The following is a 19,329-nucleotide window of genomic DNA, read 5'->3' on the forward strand; positions in this document are numbered from 1 at the left end:
AAAATAAAACAGAGGTTGTGGCTTGAATGCTTCGAGGACCAGAGTTTGCTTTGGACAGACTGACAGGGTCTCCAAGCTGAACCTCAACTCCGATTTCGGAGAAAAACTTGTCCTCTTGTCTCTAGGCCGGGTTTGAGTCCAGCTTGGGGACGGAGTTGAAAAGATAATCACGTATAGTTACAAATAAACATGAAAGGTGTCAGTTGCAGTTCTGCCGGTGGGGGGGGGGGGGATGCTTGCCTTGCTTCACTTTCAGAAGGTGGTGGGTTCACCTGATAACCTTTTTGAGAACAGGGTTAGGAAAGTGGGGATGGGGATATTGGGGTTTAATCAGGGAAGTATATTAGGCAAACCTGTTTGTGAATTACAGCTGGTGCCCCCCCCCCATTGTTGTAGTGGGAGGAAATCCGAGTCATTTTGGCACAGAACGAATCCATTGGCCCAATGATTCCACGCTGGTTCTGTGTAGAGTGGGCCAATCTGTCTGATTACCCCACACTATCCCCATAGCGATTTGCCAGGAGTTGTTGTGACAGCTGGGTTACGATATTGTTCACACGGTTCAATTGCGAGATAGACAATAATAATAATAATAATACGCGCTTAGTGTCACGAGCTTCAATGACGTTACTGTGAAAAGCCCCTAGTCACCACATACCGGCGCCTGTTCAGGGAGGCTGGTACGGGAATCGAACCGTGCTGCTGGCCTTGTTCTGCATTACAAGCCAGATTATTAGCCCACTGTGCTAAACCAGCCCCGGAAGGTTGTGTCAGTGAACATGGCAGGGGGTGGGGGTGAGCTGGGGGTGGGGAGTGTGTGGGGGTGATCTGGGTGTGGGGGAAGTGAGCTGGTGTGGGGGTGAGCTGGTGTGGGGGTGAGCTGGAGGTGGGGAGTATGTGGGGGTGAGCTGGGTGGGGGTGATCTGGGGGTGGGGAGTGTGTGGGAGTGGAGAGTGTGGGCGTGGTGTGTGTGGGGGTGGGGAATGTGGGGGTGGAGAGTGTGTGGGGGTGGGGAGTGTGGGTGGGGTGTGTGGGGGTGAGCTGGGTGTGGGGGTGGGGAGTGGGTGGGGGTGGAGAGTGTGGGTGTGGGGTGTGTGTGGGGGTGGGGAATGTGGGGGTGGGGAGTGTGTGGGAGTGGGAGTGTGTGGGAGTGGAGAGTGGGTGGGAGTGGAGAGTGGGTGTGGGGTGTGTGTGGGGGTGGGGAATGTGGGGGTGGGGAATGTGGGGGTGGGGAATGTGGGGGTGGGGAATGTGGGGGTGGGGAGTGTGTGGGGGTGGGGAATGTGGGGGTGGGGAGTGTGTGGGGAGTGTGTGGGGGTGGGGAGTGTGTGGGGAGTGTGTGGGGGTGGGGAGTGTGTGGGGGTGGGGAGTGTGTGGGGGTGGGGAGTGGGGGGAGTGTGTGGGGAGTGTGTGTGTGTGGGGGTGGGGAGTGGGTGGAGAGTGTGTGGGTGTGGGGTATGTGTGGGGGTGGTGAGTGTGGGGGTGGTGAGTGTGTGGGGGTGGTGAGTGTGGGGGTGGTGAGTGTGTGGGGGTGAGCTGGGGGTTGGGAGTGGGGAGTGTGTGGGGGTGGGGAGTGGGGAGTGGAGAGTGTGGGGGTGGGGAGTGTGTGGGGGTGGGGAGTGTGTGGGGTGGGGAGTGTGGGGGTGAGCTGGGTGTGGGGAGTGGGTGGGGGTGGGGAGTGGGGGGAGTGTGTGGGGAGTGGGGAGTGTGTGTGTGTGGGGGTGGTGAGGGTGGGGAGTGTGGGGTATGTGTGGGGGTGGTGAGTGGGGGTGGTGAGTGTGGGGGTGGTGAGTGTGTGAGGTGGGTGATGGAGCACCTGGAGGTTTTACAGCTGTAGTCACTATTTCTGAATGTTGTATCTTTAAAGCACAGACACAATGAGAAGAAAGGAATACTGAATTTTAATTATTCAATCGCGTATGTGACAGTGAGAATCTCTCTCAGACACAGCACTGAGGTATGAATATGGCCATGTGTATTTTGGACGTTGACTGTAGCATTAAGAGATTGTGGGAAAGCAGAAAGGGGCAGGATTGTGTTTTAAATGGCAGTGCCCAGATTATCCGATTTCCCTGCCCACTGCCAACAGCAACCTGGCGCTGCCCAGAAAACAAACTACTGCCAACTCGATCCGAGACATTTGAGCAGCACGTTTTTGGGATGTGATCAGAGGCGTATTCGAGGTGGGCAAGGCAGTGTTTCTGGGGGCAAAGCCAAAATAAACATTCCGCAAAGATCTCTGTGTCCATGAATAGCCTTGGGGTACGTTCTACCCACTGTCTGCCCACACACTGGCCAGCAGCATGGCAGAGACGGCAACACGTCAGTCACACTGGGACAGGCAGAGTCTCCCATCCTCACCAACAACCCACTCACCATCTAATATTTTAGAAATCAGCACCTGCCTTTTAAGATTGCTAAAAAATGTTCATTAAACAGCCTTATTTTTATTAACTTAACCGCCTGTTGTTCAATGGCTGCTGCTTCCTGTGGCTGCACAGATCTGCCAACTGCAGACCCGATTACCACAACGTTTTCTTTGCTGATCCCCAATTTCCCTGTCTCTATAAACTGCAACCACGATTCTATCCTAATATCCTAACTCTTACCATTTCACCCATTGCTACCTCGTCACTAACTAATCTTTGTCCAAAGTATTCAGTGCGAATCTCCACCTTCTGCTTTAACGAACTCTCTGCTCTCACTGTGTTTCTGCCATCTTTATTATTATTGTCACAAGTAGGCTTACATTAACACTGCAATGAAGTTACCGTGAAAAGCCCCTAGTCGCCACATTCCGCCGCCTGTTCGGGTACACAGAGGGAGAATTCAGAATGTCCTATTCACCTAACAAGCACGTCTTTCGGGGATTGTGGGAGGAAACTGGAGCACCCGGAGGGAACCCACGCAGACACGGGGAGAACGTGCAGACTCCGCACAGACAGTGACCCAAGTGGGAATGGAACCCAGGTCCCTGGCGCTGTGAAGTAACAGTGCTAACCACTGTGCTACCATGCTGCCCACCACTATTACCAATAGCACTACACTCTCACACCCAGCCTCACTATAATCCTCTCATTCTGTTCCTTCCCATTCTCCCCAAAAGCAACAGCAGTCTTCCGCTTCCTGGCTCTTGCAAGTCCGGAGTTCCCTCCTTAAATCCCTTCCTCGAACCCAAGCCTCACATTTCCGTGTCTCTCTCTCTCCCTCGTTATCAAGGTCCCACCTGTGAAACAGTTTCAGGAATATTTTGGTTAAGGTCTTAGAGTTGTCAGTGCAAGGCGCAGTGAAGAGACACCAAGGGGCAGTGAAGAGACGCCAAGGCGCAGTGAAGACACATCAAGGCGCAGTGAAGACACATCAAGGAGCAGTGAAGAGACATCACGGAGCAGTGAAGAGACATCAAGGGGCAGTGAAGAGACATCACGGAGCAGTGAAGAGACATCACGGAGCAGTGAAGAGACGCCAAGGCGCAGTGAAGACACATCAAGGAGCAGTGAAGAGACATCAAGGAGCAGTGAAGAGACGCCAAGGGGCAGTGAAGACACATCAAGGAGCAGTGAAGAGACATCAAGGAGCAGTGAAGAGACATCAAGGTGCAGTGAAGAGGCATCAAGGAGCAGTGAAGAGACATCACAGAGCAGTGAAGACACATCAAGGAGCAATGAAGAGACATCACAGAGCAGTGAAGAGACATCAAGGAGCAGTGAAGAGACATCAAGGAGCAGTGAAGAGACATCAAGGCGCAGTGAAGACACATCAAGGAGCAGTGAAGAGACATCAAGGAGCAGTGAAGAGACATCAAGGAGCAGTGAAGAGACATCACGGAGCAATGAAGAGACATCACGGAGCAATGAAGAGACGCCAAGGCGCAGTGAAGAGACATCAAGGGGCAGTGAAGACACATCAAGGAGCAGTGAAGAGACATCACGGAGCAGTGAAGAGACATCAAGGAGCAGTGAAGAGACATCACGGAGCAGTGAAGAGACATCAAGGAGCATTGAAGAGACATCAAGGAGCAATGAAGAGACGCCAAGGCGCAGTGAAGACACATCACAGAGCAGTGAAGACACATCAAGGAGCAGTGAAGAGACATCACAGAGCAGTGAAGAGACATCAAGGAGCAGTGAAGAGACATCACGGAGCAATGAAGAGACATCAAGGAGCAGTGAAGAGACATCACAGAGCAGTGAAGAGACATCAAGGAGCAGTGAAGAGACATCAAGGAGCAGTGAAGAGACATCACGGAGCAATGAAGAGACATCACGGAGCAATGAAGAGACATCAAGGAGCAGTGAAGAGACATCAAGGGGCAGTGAAGAGACATCACGGAGCAGTGAAGAGACATCACGGAGCAGTGAAGAGACATCAAGGAGCAGTGAAGAGACATCACGGAGCAGTGAAGAGACATCACGGAGCAATGAAGAGACATCACAGAGCAGTGAAGAGACATCAAGGAGCAGTGAAGAGACATCAAGGAGCAGTGAAGAGACATCAAGGAGCAGTGAAGAGGCATCAAGGAGCAGTGAAGAGACATCAAGGGACAGTGAAGAGACATCGCAGAGCAGTGAAGAGACATCACGGAGCAGTGAAGAGACATCACAGAGCAGTGAAGAGGCATCAAGGGGCAGTGAAGAGACATCAAGGAGCAATGAAGAGGCATCAAGGGGCAGTGAAGAGGCATCACAGAGCAGTGAAGACACATCAAGGAGCAGTGAAGAGGCATCACAGAGCAATGAAGAGACATCAAGGAGCAGTGAAGAGACATCACAGAGCAGTGAAGAGACATCAAGGAGCAGTGAAGAGACATCAAGGCGCAGTGAAGAGACATCACAGAGCAGTGAAGAGACATCAAGGAGCAGTGAAGAGACATCAAGGAGCAGTGAAGAGACATCAAGGAGCAGTGAAGAGGCATCAAGGAGCAGTGAAGAGGCATCAAGGAGCAGTGAAGAGACATCACGGAGCAGTGAAGAGACATCACAGAGCAGTGAAGAGACATCAAGGAGCAGTGAAGAGACATCAAGGAGCAGTGAAGAGACATCAAGGAGCAGTGAAGAGACATCACGGAGCAGTGAAGAGACATCAAGGAGCAGTGAAGAGACATCACAGAGCAGTGAAGAGGCATCAAGGAGCAGTGAAGAGACATCAAGGAGAAGTGAAGACACATCACGGAGCAGTGAAGAGACATCAAGGAGAAGTGAAGAGACATCACAGAGCAGTGAAGAGGCATCACGGAGCAATGAAGAGACATCACGGAGCAATGAAGAGACATCAAGGAGCAGTGAAGAGACATCAAGGAGCAGTGAAGAGACATCACAGAGCAGTGAAGACACATCAAGGAGCAGTGAAGAGACATCAAGGAGCAGTGAAGAGACATCAAGGAGCAGTGAAGAGGCATCAAGGAGCAGTGAAGAGGCATCAAGGAGCAATGAAGAGGCATCAAGGAGCAGTGAAGAGACATCACGGAGCAGTGAAGAGGCATCAAGGAGCAGTGAAGAGACATCACAGAGCAGTGAAGAGACATCAAGGAGCAGTGAAGAGGCATCAAGGAGCAGTGAAGAGACATCACAGAGCAGTGAAGAGACATCAAGGAGCAGTGAAGAGACATCACAGAGCAGTGAAGAGGCATCAAGGGGCAGTGAAGAGACATCACAGAGCAGTGAAGAGGCATCAAGGAGCAGTGAAGAGACATCACAGAGCAGTGAAGAGACATCATTGTGAACAAACTTTCAACCATTGAGGCAAAAACTAATGAGTGACCTTTCGTAGTATTCCTGAATTGATCTCTTGGACTTCTTCACAACAGAACTGGCTTCCCGCTTCCCGAGGAAAGGACCTGGGATGAAAGGTGACAGTAATTACAGGAATAGTAAGAAAATAGTCATTGTGGGACTCGAGACTGTCAGAATCTTCCCAAAATCAAATCTCCATCAACTCCTCAGCAAATGCCTCACGTTATTTGTTTAACAATATCTATAAATAAAATGGATTTTCTGGGGTGTTTTTATGGGATGTAAAGTTTACAAAACTTTTCTGTTGCTGTGATTCACTTCAGATGAAACTTCAGATGGAGTGGGGGAGGGGGGCGGTGCTGGAATGGGGGGGTGCTGAGTGAGTGGGGGGCTGGAGTGGGCGGGGGGGCTGGAGTGGGCGGGGGGGCTGGAGTGTGGGGGGCTGGAGTGGGGGGGGCTGGAGTGGGGGGGCTGGAGTGGGGGGGCTGGGGCTGGGGCGTGGGGGCTGGAGTGTGGGGGCTGGAGTGGGGTGGCTGGGGCTGGGGCGTGGGGGCTGGAGTGTGGGGGCTGGAGTGTGGGGGAGGGGGGCTGGAGTGTGGGGGGGGGGCTGGAGTGGGGGAGGGCTGAGTGGGTGGGGCTGGAGTGGGGGGGGCTGGAGTGGGGGGGCTGGAGTGTGGGGGGGCTGGAGTGTGGGGGGGGTTGGAGTGTGGGGGGGGTTGGAGTGGGAGGGAGCAGGAGTGGGGGGGGTTGGAGTGGGGGAGGGGGGCTGGAATGTGGGGGGCTGAGTGTGGGAGGGCTGAGTCGGGGGGGTGCTGGAGTGAGGGAGGGGAGCTGGAGTGTGTGGGGCTGGAGTGTGGGGGGGGCTGGGGTGGGGGGGGCTGGGGTGGGGTGGGGGGGGGCTGGGGTGGGGTGGGGGGGGCTGGGTGGGGGGGGCTGGGGTGGGGTGGGGGGGGAGCTGGAGTGGGGGGGGCTGGAGTGGGGGGGGCGCTGGAGTGGGGGGGTGCTCGAGTGGGGGGGTGCTGGAGTGGGGGGGTGCTGGAGTGGGGGGGGCTGGAGTGGCGGGGCTGGAGTGGTGGGTGCTGGAGTGGGGGGGTGCTGGAGTGGGGGAGGGGAGCTGGAGTGTGGGGGGCTGGAGTGTGGGGGGCTGGAGTGTGGGGGGGGCTGGAGTGTGGGGGGGGCTGGAGTGGGGGGGGGCTGGAGTGGGGGAGGGCTGGACTGGGGGGGGGAGCTGGAGTGTGGGAGGGTTGAGTGGGGGGAGGGGGGGGCTAGGTCTGGGGACTGGGTGAGTGAGGTAGGGAAGTGACCTGCAAAGGAATGGGTTGACGTAGCCTCCTGCACAGTCCAGGGTTCCTCTGGTTCCTGCCCCCTGCACTGAACCATTCTCTACGCCACCCGACATGGGGCTCCCAGCTCAGTGATTAATTCATCCTGTACCTGGGACTTGGCTACAGATGCTCCTTCCCCAGTCATTAAACAAAACTCCCTTCTTGTTGAAATTCCTCCCTTCGCTGGTTTTATATCTTCAAAGGCAGTGGTGTCAGCAACAGCTGGGAGCCAGATGTTAGCTCGCGGTCCAGAACCAGGAACCTTTCAACTCTGTTCGCAGCCAGGTATTGTGCTTCAAGTACGGCCCCGTTTAACAATGTCATTAATAATCCGGCAACTCGAGAGATAGGCGACGTTTGCTACACATTCCTGAGAAGATTCAGGGTGAGAAAGACGCTGCAGCTCTTGGCTGAATATCCTCCCAGACCGGTGTGTGCCGCAAAGGCTGGTTTAGCACAGTGGGCTAAACAGCTGGCTTGTAATGCAGAACCTGGCCGGCAGCGCAGGTTCAATTCCCGTACCGGCCTCCCCAAACAGGCGCCGGAATGTGGCGACTAGGGGCTTTTCACAGTAACTTCATTTGAAGTCTACTTGTGACAATTAGTGATTATTATTAAGGCCCAGCCTCCGCTCCCAGTCTGTGCTGCTTCCAGATGGGGCGACATCTCGGCCTCAGAACCCACGGCTCTGCAGAAACCCAGGCCAGGATCCTGGTCACGCTCCCTTGGCCCAGCCACTTGAAGCTGGATCCAGCTGGTTTTAGGATGTTGATCACTGAACTCATTCCTGACCCTGGGAGAAAGGGACGGAAAGGGAAATGTTGGAATTGGATGAGGAATTGGCGGGGTGTAGAATGGGTGACCAGGGAATGAAAGGTCAGCGGATGTCACCAATATCAGGGAGTAATGTTGATCTGAATTCATCAAGATATCAGCGTATCCCCTCACTGTCTCTCTGGCTGTTTGGTCCTCCAATAGCAATGACAGTGATTGACAGACAGGTTTCACTCGGGGCGTGGTCAGGTCCAGTCGGTCCGTAGGTTGTGGGGAATTCTTTGGGGGGGGTGGGCAAATCCATGAGGTGGAGGGTAGTCAGAGGTGTGGGGGCGTCCCCTTGGGGAATCGGGGTATTTACAATCCAAAACTTCGAAGAGATTTTAGATCTCACTTTTTCTGAGTAACTATTAGTATAACCCTGGTAGAGCCACCATTCTTTTCCTATTAAGGGCCGATTTAGCGTGGTCAATTCTACCCAGCACATCTTTGGGTTGTGGGGCGAAACCCACGCTAACACGGGGAGAATGTGCAAACTCCACACGGACAGTGACCCAGAGTCGGGATCGAACCCGGGTCCTCAGCGCCGTGAGGCAGCTGGGCTATTTGACATAATTTCAATACAGAGTTAGTTAATCCTCATGGACCAAGCTCCCATATATTAACCCCGTCAATAATCCCCCCCCCCCCCCCACACAGAGAGATCTACAAACCATCATTTTCTCTGGAAACAATCACTTTGCTTTTCCTGTTGGCAACTTCATCAGAATCTGAAATGAAAACAGGTTTTTGATTTGAAAATAGAAAATGAGTGTGAAATGTTCACAATTAAAAGTGTGTCCCTGTCACAAGTTGGGTTTTTCTCCCACTCACACATTGCAGCACCCACTGAATCCATACCTCACCCTGAGCTACACTCCCATCGCTCGGAGACCCAGCTCAGCGTGGGATAAGGGTCACTGGGGGTTGAATCCCACTGCCTCCAGGGTCAGTGTGAGTCTCACTCACTGCCCGGGGGTGAGGTTGTCCCTAAGCCTCACTCTCTGCCTCCCTGGCTCCTCAGATACAGGAGCAGTGAGCCGAGCACTGACTCCGGGATCTGGGATTTGGGTTTCTATCCGAGCCCAATGGATGCAAATAACTTCCCAGAGTCATTAGTACAATCGTCAATAGATTATTGACAAATGTCAGAAATAGGGAGATATTAGGGCAGCACGGTGGTGCAGTGGTTAGCACTGCTGCCTCACGGCGCCGCAGTCCCAGGTTCAATCCCAGCCCCGGGTCACTGTCGGTGTGGAGTTTGCACATTCTCCCCGTGTCTGTGTGGGTTTCACCCCCACAACCCAAAGATGTGCAGGGTAGGTGGATTGGCCACGCTAAATTGCCCCTTAATTGGAAAAAATGAATTGGATTCTCTAAATTTATATAAAAAACAAGAAATAGGGATATATTAAAATATAAATATCGATACCTTGAGTCTCCGAGTGACTGGCTCGTTCTAAAGAATCTAGAATAGAGAGAAGAGAATTTCAGTTCACCAATCACAGCAAAGCCTCTGTGTCCAGTTATCAGAATGGTTTCAAACTGTCCGTCCCGTTTTAATGATATTGAAATCTGTAACGGTGACATATTGTTGGAAGATCGGGATAAATACCTTTAGTATCCGCCTCACTCTCATTCTCCACAGAGTCTGAAACACAGGGAACAGGATTTCAGATTCCAGACCACACGTTCCAATATCCCAATGGCTTTCAATGTTCCCAATCCCACCCACACACTCTGCACCTGGACAGGTGACATCTCCACATAGAGGATTTACTGCACAGGAACAGGCCATTCGGCCCAATCGATGCTATTGAGGGCTCTGACCCAAAGTTTTAATTGCTCTCTGGCCTTGGGTAAGGTGCCGAAGGACTGGAAATTCGGAAGGAGAGAATTGGAGAGACAAGGTTTGATCAGGAATAGTCAGCATGGCTTTGTCAGAGGGAGGTCACGCTTAACAAATTTGATTGAATTTTTTGAACATGCGACCAGGTGTGTAGATGATGTAGTTTACATGGATTTCAGCAAAGCCTTTGACAAGGTCCCACATGGGAGACATATAAAGATAAATGCACATGTGAGACAGTGTAACTTGATAATAGAACATAGAACAGTACAGCACAGAACAGGCCCTTCGGCCCTCGATGTTGTGCCGAGCAATGATCACCCTACTCAAACCCACGTATCCACCCCATACCCGTAACCCAACAACCCCCTCCCCCCCCCTCCCTTAACCTTACTTTTAAGGACACTACGGGCAATTTATCATGGCCAATCCACCTAACCCGCACATCTTTGGACTGTGGGAGGAAACCGGAGTGCCCGGAGGAAACCCACGCACACACGGGGAGGACGTGCAGACTCCACACAGACAGTGACCCAGCCGGGAACCGAACCTGGGACCCTGGATCTGTGAATTCAAACTGGCTGAGCTGTAGGAGACAGAGGGTGGTGACAGACGGCTGCTTTAGTGACTGGAAGCCAGTGTCCAGTGGGGTACCACAGGGATCCGTGCTGGGTCCCGTATTATTCTTCATTTATATAAGCAACATAGATGACTATGTGGGGGTAGGATCAGTAAGTTCGCGGATGACACATGATTGGCCGGGTGGTTAACAGTGAGGTTGAGGGCAGCACGGTGGCGCAGTGGTTAGCACTGCTGCCTCACAGCGCCGAGGTCCCAGGTTCGATCCCGGCTCTGGGTCACTGTCAGTGTGGAGTTTGCACATTCTCCCCGTGCCTGCGTGGGTTTCGCCCCCACAACCCAAAGATGTTCAGGGTAGGTGGATTGGCCACGCTAAATTGCCCCTTAATTCGAAAAATGAATTGGGTACTCTAAATTTATTGTAAAAAGACAAAAAAAAACAGTGAGGTTGAGTGTGTTGGGTTACAGGAGGATATGGACGGGATAGTCAAATGGGCAGAAAAGTGGCCGATGGAATTTAACCCTGAAGTGTGAGGTGATACAGTTTGGAAGGAGTAATGTGACAAGGAAGTATTCAATGAATGGCCTGACACTGGGAACAAAGGGACTTTGGGAGCGTTTGTCCAGATCTCAGAAGGCAGAAGGGGCGGTTAATCGGATGAAAAAGGTGTGTGGACACTTGCCCTCATCAATCGAGGCCTACATTCCCAATAGTTTCAGTGAATGATGAGCAAAAGTGATTCCAGCACCACTCCCTGTGAGAGTGAGTCCCACATCTCACCACTCTCTGGATAAAGAGTTTCCTCCAGAAATCCCAATCGGATTGATCAGTGACTTTTAGATTGATTGCCCTCGTGTTCTTCGCCCAGTCAAAGGAAATGATTTTCTCCCTGTGAGTCCGACACACTCAAATCATTTTGTAAATATGTTTTCCTCGTCACACCCTCAGCTTTGTGTTTTCCAGGGAATAGACCCCTGTCCTGCTCAGTCTCTCCTGATCATTCTAACCTTCTCAGTTCCAGTATTGTCCTTGTTCATCAATACTGCAAGTTCTCCAATGTCTCTGTTTGTTTGTGTAACATGGAGGCAGGAACTGTGTCCCGACGTTACAATGTGGACTAATCAAGGTTCCAGACACCTTCAGCAGAACCTCTCTGCTTTCCAATTCTGTCTCATTGGCAATAAATGTCAATGATTTATTTACATTTATGGCCTTATGAACGTGCATCGCTTGCTTTAATGATTTGTGTATCTGTCGCCCTCAGGTCCTCTGTCCCCAAACCCCAGTTAGACTCTGATAATCCATTTTAAAAATAAATTTAGAATACCAAATTTATTTTTTCCCAATTAAGGGGCAATTTAGCGTCACCAATCCACCTACCCCGCACATCTTTGGATTGTGGGGGTGAAACCCACGCAGACACGGGGAGAATGTGCAAACTCCACACGGACAGTGACCCGGGGCCAGGACCGAACCCGGGTCCTTGGCACCGTGAGGCAGCAGCGCAAATTGTCCAAATTTCGATAAAGCGTTTGTTAATCCTCAAGGACCCAGCTCCCATATATTAGCCCCGTCAATAATCCCCCCCACACAGAGAGATCTACAAACCATCATCTTCTCTGGAAACAATCACTTTGCTTTTCCTGTTGGCAACTTCATCAGAATCTGAAATGAAAACCGGTTTTTGATTAGAAACTTCGATTTGATTTAGAAATGTAGTTTTGATTTGAGATATTAAAATATAAATATCGATACCTTGAGTCTCCGAGTGACTGGCTCTTTCTAAAGAATCTAGAATAGAGAGAAGAGAATTTCAGTTCACCAATCACAGCAAAGCCTCTGTGTCCAGTTATCAGAATGGTTTCAAACTGTCCGTCCCGTTTTAATGATATTGAAATCTGTAACGGTGACATATTGTTGGAAGATCGGGATAAATACCTTTAGTATCCGCCTCACTCTCATTCTCCACAGAGTCTGAAACACAGGGAACAGAATTTCAGATTCCAGACCACACGTTCCGATATCCCAATGGTTTTCAATGTTCCCAATCCCACTGCAAACACCCACACACTCCGCACCTGGACAGGTGACATCTCCACATAGAATTCTATATTGAATTACTGAGGATTTACTGCACAAACAGGCCATTCGTCCCAATGGCCCTGTCCTGGGATTTATGCCCAACATGGGCTTTATCCACCTCATCAACATCTCCTTCTGTTCCATTCCCATTTCTCGTTTATCCAGCTTCCCTGTAAATGTGTGGATTGTATTTTACTCGACCACTCCTTGTGGGAGTGAGTTCCACATCCCACCACTCTCTGGGTAAGAGTTTCCTCCAGAAATCCCTGTTGGATTTATTAGTAACTCTTATATTCATCACGCTAAGGTTTGGCCCCATGGTCAATGGGAACCAATTATCTCCGTGTACCCTATCAAACTGTCATTATTGTTGGAAACCCCTCTATCAGGTCACCCCCTCAGTTTTCTCTTTTTTAGAGAAAAGAGCCGAAACCTGTTCAGTCTCTCCTTTCATTTTAATAAACGTAGAATACCCAATTCATCTTTTCCAAATGAGGGACAATTTAGCGTGGCCAATCCAGCTAACCTGCACATTTTGGGGTTGTGGGGGCGAAACTGACGCAAACACGGGGAGAATGTGCAAACTCCAGACAGACAGGGACACAGAGCTGAGATCGAACACTGTTCAGTCTCTCCTGATCATTCTAACCTTCTCAGTTCCAGTATTGTCCTTGTTAATCTATACCGCATATTCTCCAATTTCCCCATTTGTTTGTGTAACATGGAGACAGGAACTGTGTCCCGACGTTACAATGTGGAATAATCAAGGTTCCAGACACCTTCAGCATAACCTCTCTGCTTTCCAATTACATCTCATTGGAAATGAATCCCAATGATTTAATCTACCTTTTATCTCCTTATGAACATGTGTCACACGTTTTCATGATCTGTGTACCTGTAGCCCCCAGATCACTCTGTTCCCCAAACCCCAGTTAGACTCTGATTTTCCGAGGAGTCTGTGGCCTCCTCAACCTTCCCACCAAAACCTCACATTTATTACACTGAAATTTATATACCAATCACATGCTGAACCTGAATGTTTGTTGCTGTCTCCTGAGTATTTTGTTTTTTTGTTTTTTTTATGAATTTAGAGTACCCAATTAATTCTTTCCAATTAAGGGGCAATTTAGCGTGCCTAATCCACCTACACTGCACATCTTTGGGTTGTGGGGGTGAAACCCACGCAGACACGGAGAGAATGTGCAAACTCCACACGGACAGTGACCCAGAGTCAGGATCGAACCCGGGTCCTCGGCTCCGTGAGGCAGCAGTGCTAACCACTGCGCTGCCCGAAGTCTCCTCAGTATTAACTAAACCCCAGTTTGGTGGCATCCACACATATTGAAATTACTGATTCCCGAGTCCAAATAGTTTCAGTGAATGATGAGTAACAGCGATTCCAGCACCGATCCCTGTGGAACATCACTTCCCACCTTCCCCCAGACTGAGTTACTACCTTTAACCCTCACTGTGTGTTTGCTGTTTTGTAACCAGCTCACTCTCCCATTCTGCTACTTGTCCCGACTCCACGTCTATTTGACATCATTTCAATACAGAGTTAGTTAATCCTCATGGACCCAGCTCCCATATATTAGCCCCGTCAATAATCCCCCCCACACAGAGAGATCTACAAACCATCATCTTCTCTGGAAACAATCACTTTGCTTTTCCTGTTGGCAACTTCATCAGAATCTGAAATGAAAACCGGTTTTAGATTAGAAACTTCGATTCGATTTAGAAATGTAGTTTTGATTAGAGATATTAAAATATAAATATTGATACCTTGAGTCTCCGAGTGACTGGCTCGTTCTAAAGAATCTAGAATAGAGAGAAGAGAATTTCAGTTCACCAATCACAGCAAAGCCTCTGTGTCCAGTTATCAGAATGGTTTCAAACTGTCCGTCCCGTTTTAATGATATTGAAATCTGTAACGGTGACATATTGTTGGAAGATCGGGATAAATACCTTTAGTATCCGCCTCACTCTCATTCTCCACAGAATCTGAAACACAGGGAACAGAATTTCAGATTCCAGACCACACGTTCCGATATCCCAATGGTTTTCAATGTTCCCAATCCCACTGCAAACACCCACACTCCGCACCTGGACAGGTGACATCTCCACATAGAATTCTATATTGAATTCCTGAGGATTTACTGCACAGGAACAGGCCATTCGGCCCAATGGCCCTGTGCTGGAGTTTATGGCCAACATGAGCTTCCTCCCACCCGTCGCCATCTCATCCCATCAGCAACATCTCTTTCAATTCCTTAAATTTATCGATTGTATTTTCCTCGACCACTCTCTGTGGGAGTGAGTCCCACATCTCACCACTCTCTGGATAAAGAGTTTCCTCCAGAAATCCCAATCGGATTGATCAGTGACTTTTAGATTGATTGCCCTCGTGTTCTTCGCCCAGTCAACGGAAAAGATTTTCTCTCTGTGAGTCCGACACAGTCGAATCATTTTTGTAAATATGTTTTCCTCGTCACACCCTCAGCTTCGTGTTTTCCAGGGAATAGATCCCTGTCCTTCAGTCTCTGCAGATATTTCAATCTTTTCAGTTTTGTGTAACATGGAGGCAGGAACTGTGTCCCTTCGTTACAATGTGGACTAATCAAGGTTCCAGACACCTTCAGTAGAACCTCTCAGCTTTTCAATTCTGTCTCACTGGTAATAAATGTCAATGATTTATTTGCTTTCGTATGGCCTTATGAACATGTGTCACACGTTTTAATAATTTGTGTATCTGTAGCCCCCAAATTCCTCTGTTCCCCAAACCCCAGTTAGACTCTGATTTTCCGAGGAGTCTGTGGCCTCCTTAACCTTCCCACCAAAACCCACCAACACCTCACATTTATTACACTGAAATTTCTGTACCAATCAGCTGCTAAACCTGAATGTTTGTTGCTGTCTCCTCAGCATTAACTAAACCCCAGTTTGGTGGCATCCACACATACTGAAATTTCTTTAAAAAAAATAAATTTAGAGTACCCAATTCATTTTTATAAATTAAGAGACAATTTAGCGTGGCCAATCCACCTACCCTGCACATCTTTACGTTGTGGGGCAAAACCCACGTAGACACGGGGAGAATGCGCAAATTCCACCCGGACAGTGAACCGGGGCCGGGATCGAACCTGGGACCTCGGTGCCGTGAGGCAGCAGTGCTAACCACTGCGCCACCATCCCTGTGGAACATCACTTCCCACCTTCCCCCAGACTGAGGAACTACCTTTAACCCCCACTGTGTGTTTGCTGTTTTGTAACCAGCTCACTCTCCCATTCTGCTACTTGTACCGACTCCACGTCTATTTGACATCATTTCAATACAGAGTTAGTTAATCCTCATGGACCCAGCTCCCATATATTAGCCCCGTCAATAATCCCCCCCACACAGAGAGATCTACAAACCATCATCTTCTCTGGAAACAATCACTTTGCTTTTCCTGTTGGCAACTTCATCAGAATCTGAAATGAAAACCGGTTTGTGATTAGAAACTTCGATTCGATTTAGAAATGTAGTTTTGCTTCGAGATATTAAAATATAAATATTGATACCTTGAGTCTCCGAGTGACTGGCTCTTTCTAAAGAATCTAGAATAGAGAGAAGAGAATTTCAGTTCACCAATCACAGCAAAGCCTCTGTGTCCAGTTATCAGAATGGTTTCAAACTGTCCGTCCCGTTTTAATGATATTGAAATCTGTAACGGTGACATATTGTTGGAAGATCGGGATAAATACCTTTAGTATCCGCCCCACTCTCATTCTCCACAGAGTCTGAAACACAGGGAACAGAATTTCAGATTCCAGACCACACGTTCCGATATCCCAATGGTTTTCAATGTTCCCAATCCCACTGCAAACACCCACACACTCTGCACCTGGACAGGTGACATCTCCACATAGAATTTTATATTGAATTACTGAGGACTTATTGCGCAGGAACAGGCCATTCGGCCCAATGGCCCTGTGCTGGAGTTTATGGCCAACATGAGCTTCCTCCCACCTGTCGCCATCTCATCCCATCAGCAACATCTCTTTCAATTCCTTAAATTTATCGATTGTATTTTCCTCGACCACTCCCTGTGGGAGTGAGTCCCACATCTCACCACTCTCTGGATAAAGAGTTTCCTCCAGAAATCCCAATCGTATTGATCAGTGACTTTTAGATGTATTGCCCTCGTGTTCTTCGCCCAGTCAACGGAAATGATTTTCTCCCTGTGAGTCTGACACAGTCGAATCATTTCTGTAAATATGTTTTCCTCGTCACACCCTCAGCTTCGTGTTTTCCAGGGAATAGACACCTGTACTGTTCAGTCTCTGCAGATATTTCAATCTTTTCAGTTTTGTGTAACATGGAGACAGGAATTGTGTCCCTTCGTTACAATGTGGACTAATCAAGGTTCCAGACACCTTCAGCAGAACCTCTCAGCTTTTCAATTCTGTCTCATTGGTAATAAATGTCAATGATTTATTTGCTTTTGTATAGCCTTATGAACATGTGACACACGTTTTAATAATTTGTGTATCTGTAGCCCCCAAATTCCTCTGTTCCCCAAATCCCATATAGACTCTGATTTTCCGAGGAGTCTGTGGCCTCCTTAACCTTCCCACCAAAACCCATCAACACCTCACATTTATTACGCTGAAACTTCTGTACCAATCAGCTGCTAAACCTGAATGTTTGTTGCTGTTTCCTCAGTATTAACTAAACCCCAGTTTGGTGGCATCCACACATACTGAAATTTCTTTAAAAAAATAAATTTAGAGTACCCAATTCATTTTTATAAATTAAGAGCCAATTAAGCGTGGCCAATCCATCTACCCTGCACATCTTTACGTTGTGGGGCAAAACCCACGCAGACACGGGGAGAATGCGCAAATTCCACCCGGACAGTGAACCGGGGCCGGGATCGAACCTGGGACCTCGGCGCCGTGAGGCAGCAGTGCTAACCACTGCGCCACCATCCCTGTGGAATATTACTTCCCACCTTCCCCCAGATTGAGTAACTACCTTTAACCCTCACTATGTGTTTGCTGTTTTGTAACCAGCTCACTCTCCCATTCTGCTACTTGTCCCGACTCCACGTCTATTTGACATCATTTCAATACAGAGTTAGTTAATCCTCATGGGCCCAGCTCCCATATATTAGCCCCGTCAATAATCCCCCCCACACAGAGAGATCTACAAACCATCATCTTCTCTGGAAACAATCACTTTGCTTTTCCTGTTGGCAACTTCATCAGAATCTGAAATGAAAACCGGTTTGTGATTAGAAACTTCGATTCGATTTAGAAATGTAGTTTTGATTAGAGATATTAAAATATAAATATCGATACCTTGAGTCTCCGAGTGACTGGCTCTTTCTAAAGAATCTAGAATAGAGAGAAGAGAATTTCAGTTCACCAATCACAGCAAAGCCTCTGTGTCCAGTTATCAGAATGGTTTCAAACTGTCCGTCCCGTTTTAATGATATTGAAATCTGTAACGGTGACATATTGTTGGAAGATCGGGATAAATACCTTTAGTATCCGCCTCACTCTCATTCTCCACAGAATCAGAAACACAGGGAACAGAATTTCAGATTCCAGACCACACATTCCGATATCCCAATGGTTTTCAATGTTCCCAATCCCACTGCAAACACCCACACACTCCGCACCTGGACAGGTGACATCTCCACATAGAATTTTATATTGAATTACTGAGGATTTACTGCCCATAAACAGGCCATTCGGCCCAATGACCCTGTGCTGGGGTTTATGGCCAATATGAGCTTCCTCCCATCCGTGTCCATCTCATCCCATCAACATCTCCTTCTATTCCTTTCCCATTTTCTGTTCATCCAGCTTCCCTGTAAATGTGTTGATTGTATTTTACTCGACCACTCCCTGTGGGAGTGAGTTCCACATCCCACCACTCTCTGGGTAAGAGTTTCCTCCAGAAATCCCTGTTGGATTTATTAGTAACTCTTATATTCATCACGCTAAGGTTTGGCCCCATGGTCAATGGGAACCAATTATCTCCGTGTACCCTATCAAACTGTCATTATTGTTGGAAACCCCTCTATCAGGTCACTCCCTCAGTTTTCTCTTTTTTAGAGAATAGAGCCCTGACCTGTTCAGTCTCTCCTTTCTTTTTAATAAACGTAGAATACCCAATTCATTTTTTCCAATTGAGGGGCAATTTAGCGTGGCCAATCCAGCTAACCTGCACATTTTGGGGTTGTGGGGGGGAAACTCACGCAAACACGGGGAGAATGTGCAAACTCCAGACAGACAGGGACACAGAGCTGAGATCGAACACTGTTCAGTCTCTCCTGATCATTCTAACCTTCTCAGTTCCAGTATTGTCCTTGTGAATCTATACCGCATGTTCTCCAATTTCCCCATTTGTTTGTGTAACATGGAGACAGGAACTGTGTCACGATGTTGCAATGTGGACTAATCAAGGTTCCAGACACCTTCAGCATAACCTCTCTGCTTTCCAATTACATCTCATTGGAAATGAGTCCCAATGATTTAATCTACCTTTTATCTCCTTATGAACATGTGTCACATGTTTTCATGATCTGTGTACCTGTTGCCCCCAAATCCCACTGTTCCCCAAACCCCAGTTAGACTCTGATTTTCCGAGGAGTCTGTGGCCTCCTGAACCTTCCCACCAAAACCCACCAACGCCTCACATTTATTACACTGACATTTATATACCAATCACCTGCTGAACTTGAATGTTTTTCCAGTCTCCTCATTATTTGTATTTTTATTTTTTTATGAATTTAGAGTACCCAATTAATTCTTTCCAATTAAGGGGCAATTTAGCGTGACCAATCCACCTACCCTGCACATCTTTGGGTTGTGGGGGTGAAACCCACGCAGACACGGGGAGAATGTGCAAACTCCACACGGACAGTGACCCAGAGTCAGGATCGAACCCGGGTCCTC

At 48.8% G+C, this 19,329-nt stretch overlaps 1 protein-coding gene across 43 annotated transcripts in view; it reads right to left on the reverse strand.

The window, feature by feature from the left end:
* Positions 1-19,329, reverse strand: part of LOC119956648 (sarcoplasmic reticulum histidine-rich calcium-binding protein-like) — a 53,060-nt gene that overhangs the window by 656 nt on the left and 33,075 nt on the right. For 18 of the 43 annotated variants that reach the window (XM_038784012.1, XM_038784033.1, XM_038784021.1 and 15 more), the window contains 16 exons: positions 17,908-17,943; positions 17,725-17,760; positions 17,578-17,634; positions 16,126-16,161; positions 15,943-15,978; positions 15,796-15,852; positions 14,347-14,382; positions 14,164-14,199; positions 14,017-14,073; positions 12,238-12,273; positions 12,055-12,090; positions 11,908-11,964; positions 9,486-9,521; positions 9,303-9,338; positions 8,545-8,601; positions 5,761-5,836 (listed from right to left, as the gene is read on the reverse strand). In XM_038784012.1, coding sequence (XP_038639940.1) covers positions 5,761-5,836; positions 8,545-8,601; positions 9,303-9,338; positions 9,486-9,521; positions 11,908-11,964; positions 12,055-12,090; positions 12,238-12,273; positions 14,017-14,073; positions 14,164-14,199; positions 14,347-14,382; positions 15,796-15,852; positions 15,943-15,978; positions 16,126-16,161; positions 17,578-17,634; positions 17,725-17,760; positions 17,908-17,943 — 721 coding nt within the window. The remainder of the gene's footprint in view (positions 1-5,760; positions 5,837-8,544; positions 8,602-9,302; positions 9,339-9,485; positions 9,522-11,907; positions 11,965-12,054; positions 12,091-12,237; positions 12,274-14,016; positions 14,074-14,163; positions 14,200-14,346; positions 14,383-15,795; positions 15,853-15,942; positions 15,979-16,125; positions 16,162-17,577; positions 17,635-17,724; positions 17,761-17,907; positions 17,944-19,329) is intronic. The other 25 variants (XM_038784031.1, XM_038784029.1, XM_038784002.1 and 22 more) reach the window with 18 other exon arrangements.

The sequence above is a fragment of the Scyliorhinus canicula genome, chromosome 23 (assembly GCF_902713615.1).
Source record: "Scyliorhinus canicula chromosome 23, sScyCan1.1, whole genome shotgun sequence".
Lineage (NCBI taxonomy): Eukaryota > Metazoa > Chordata > Chondrichthyes > Carcharhiniformes > Scyliorhinidae > Scyliorhinus > Scyliorhinus canicula.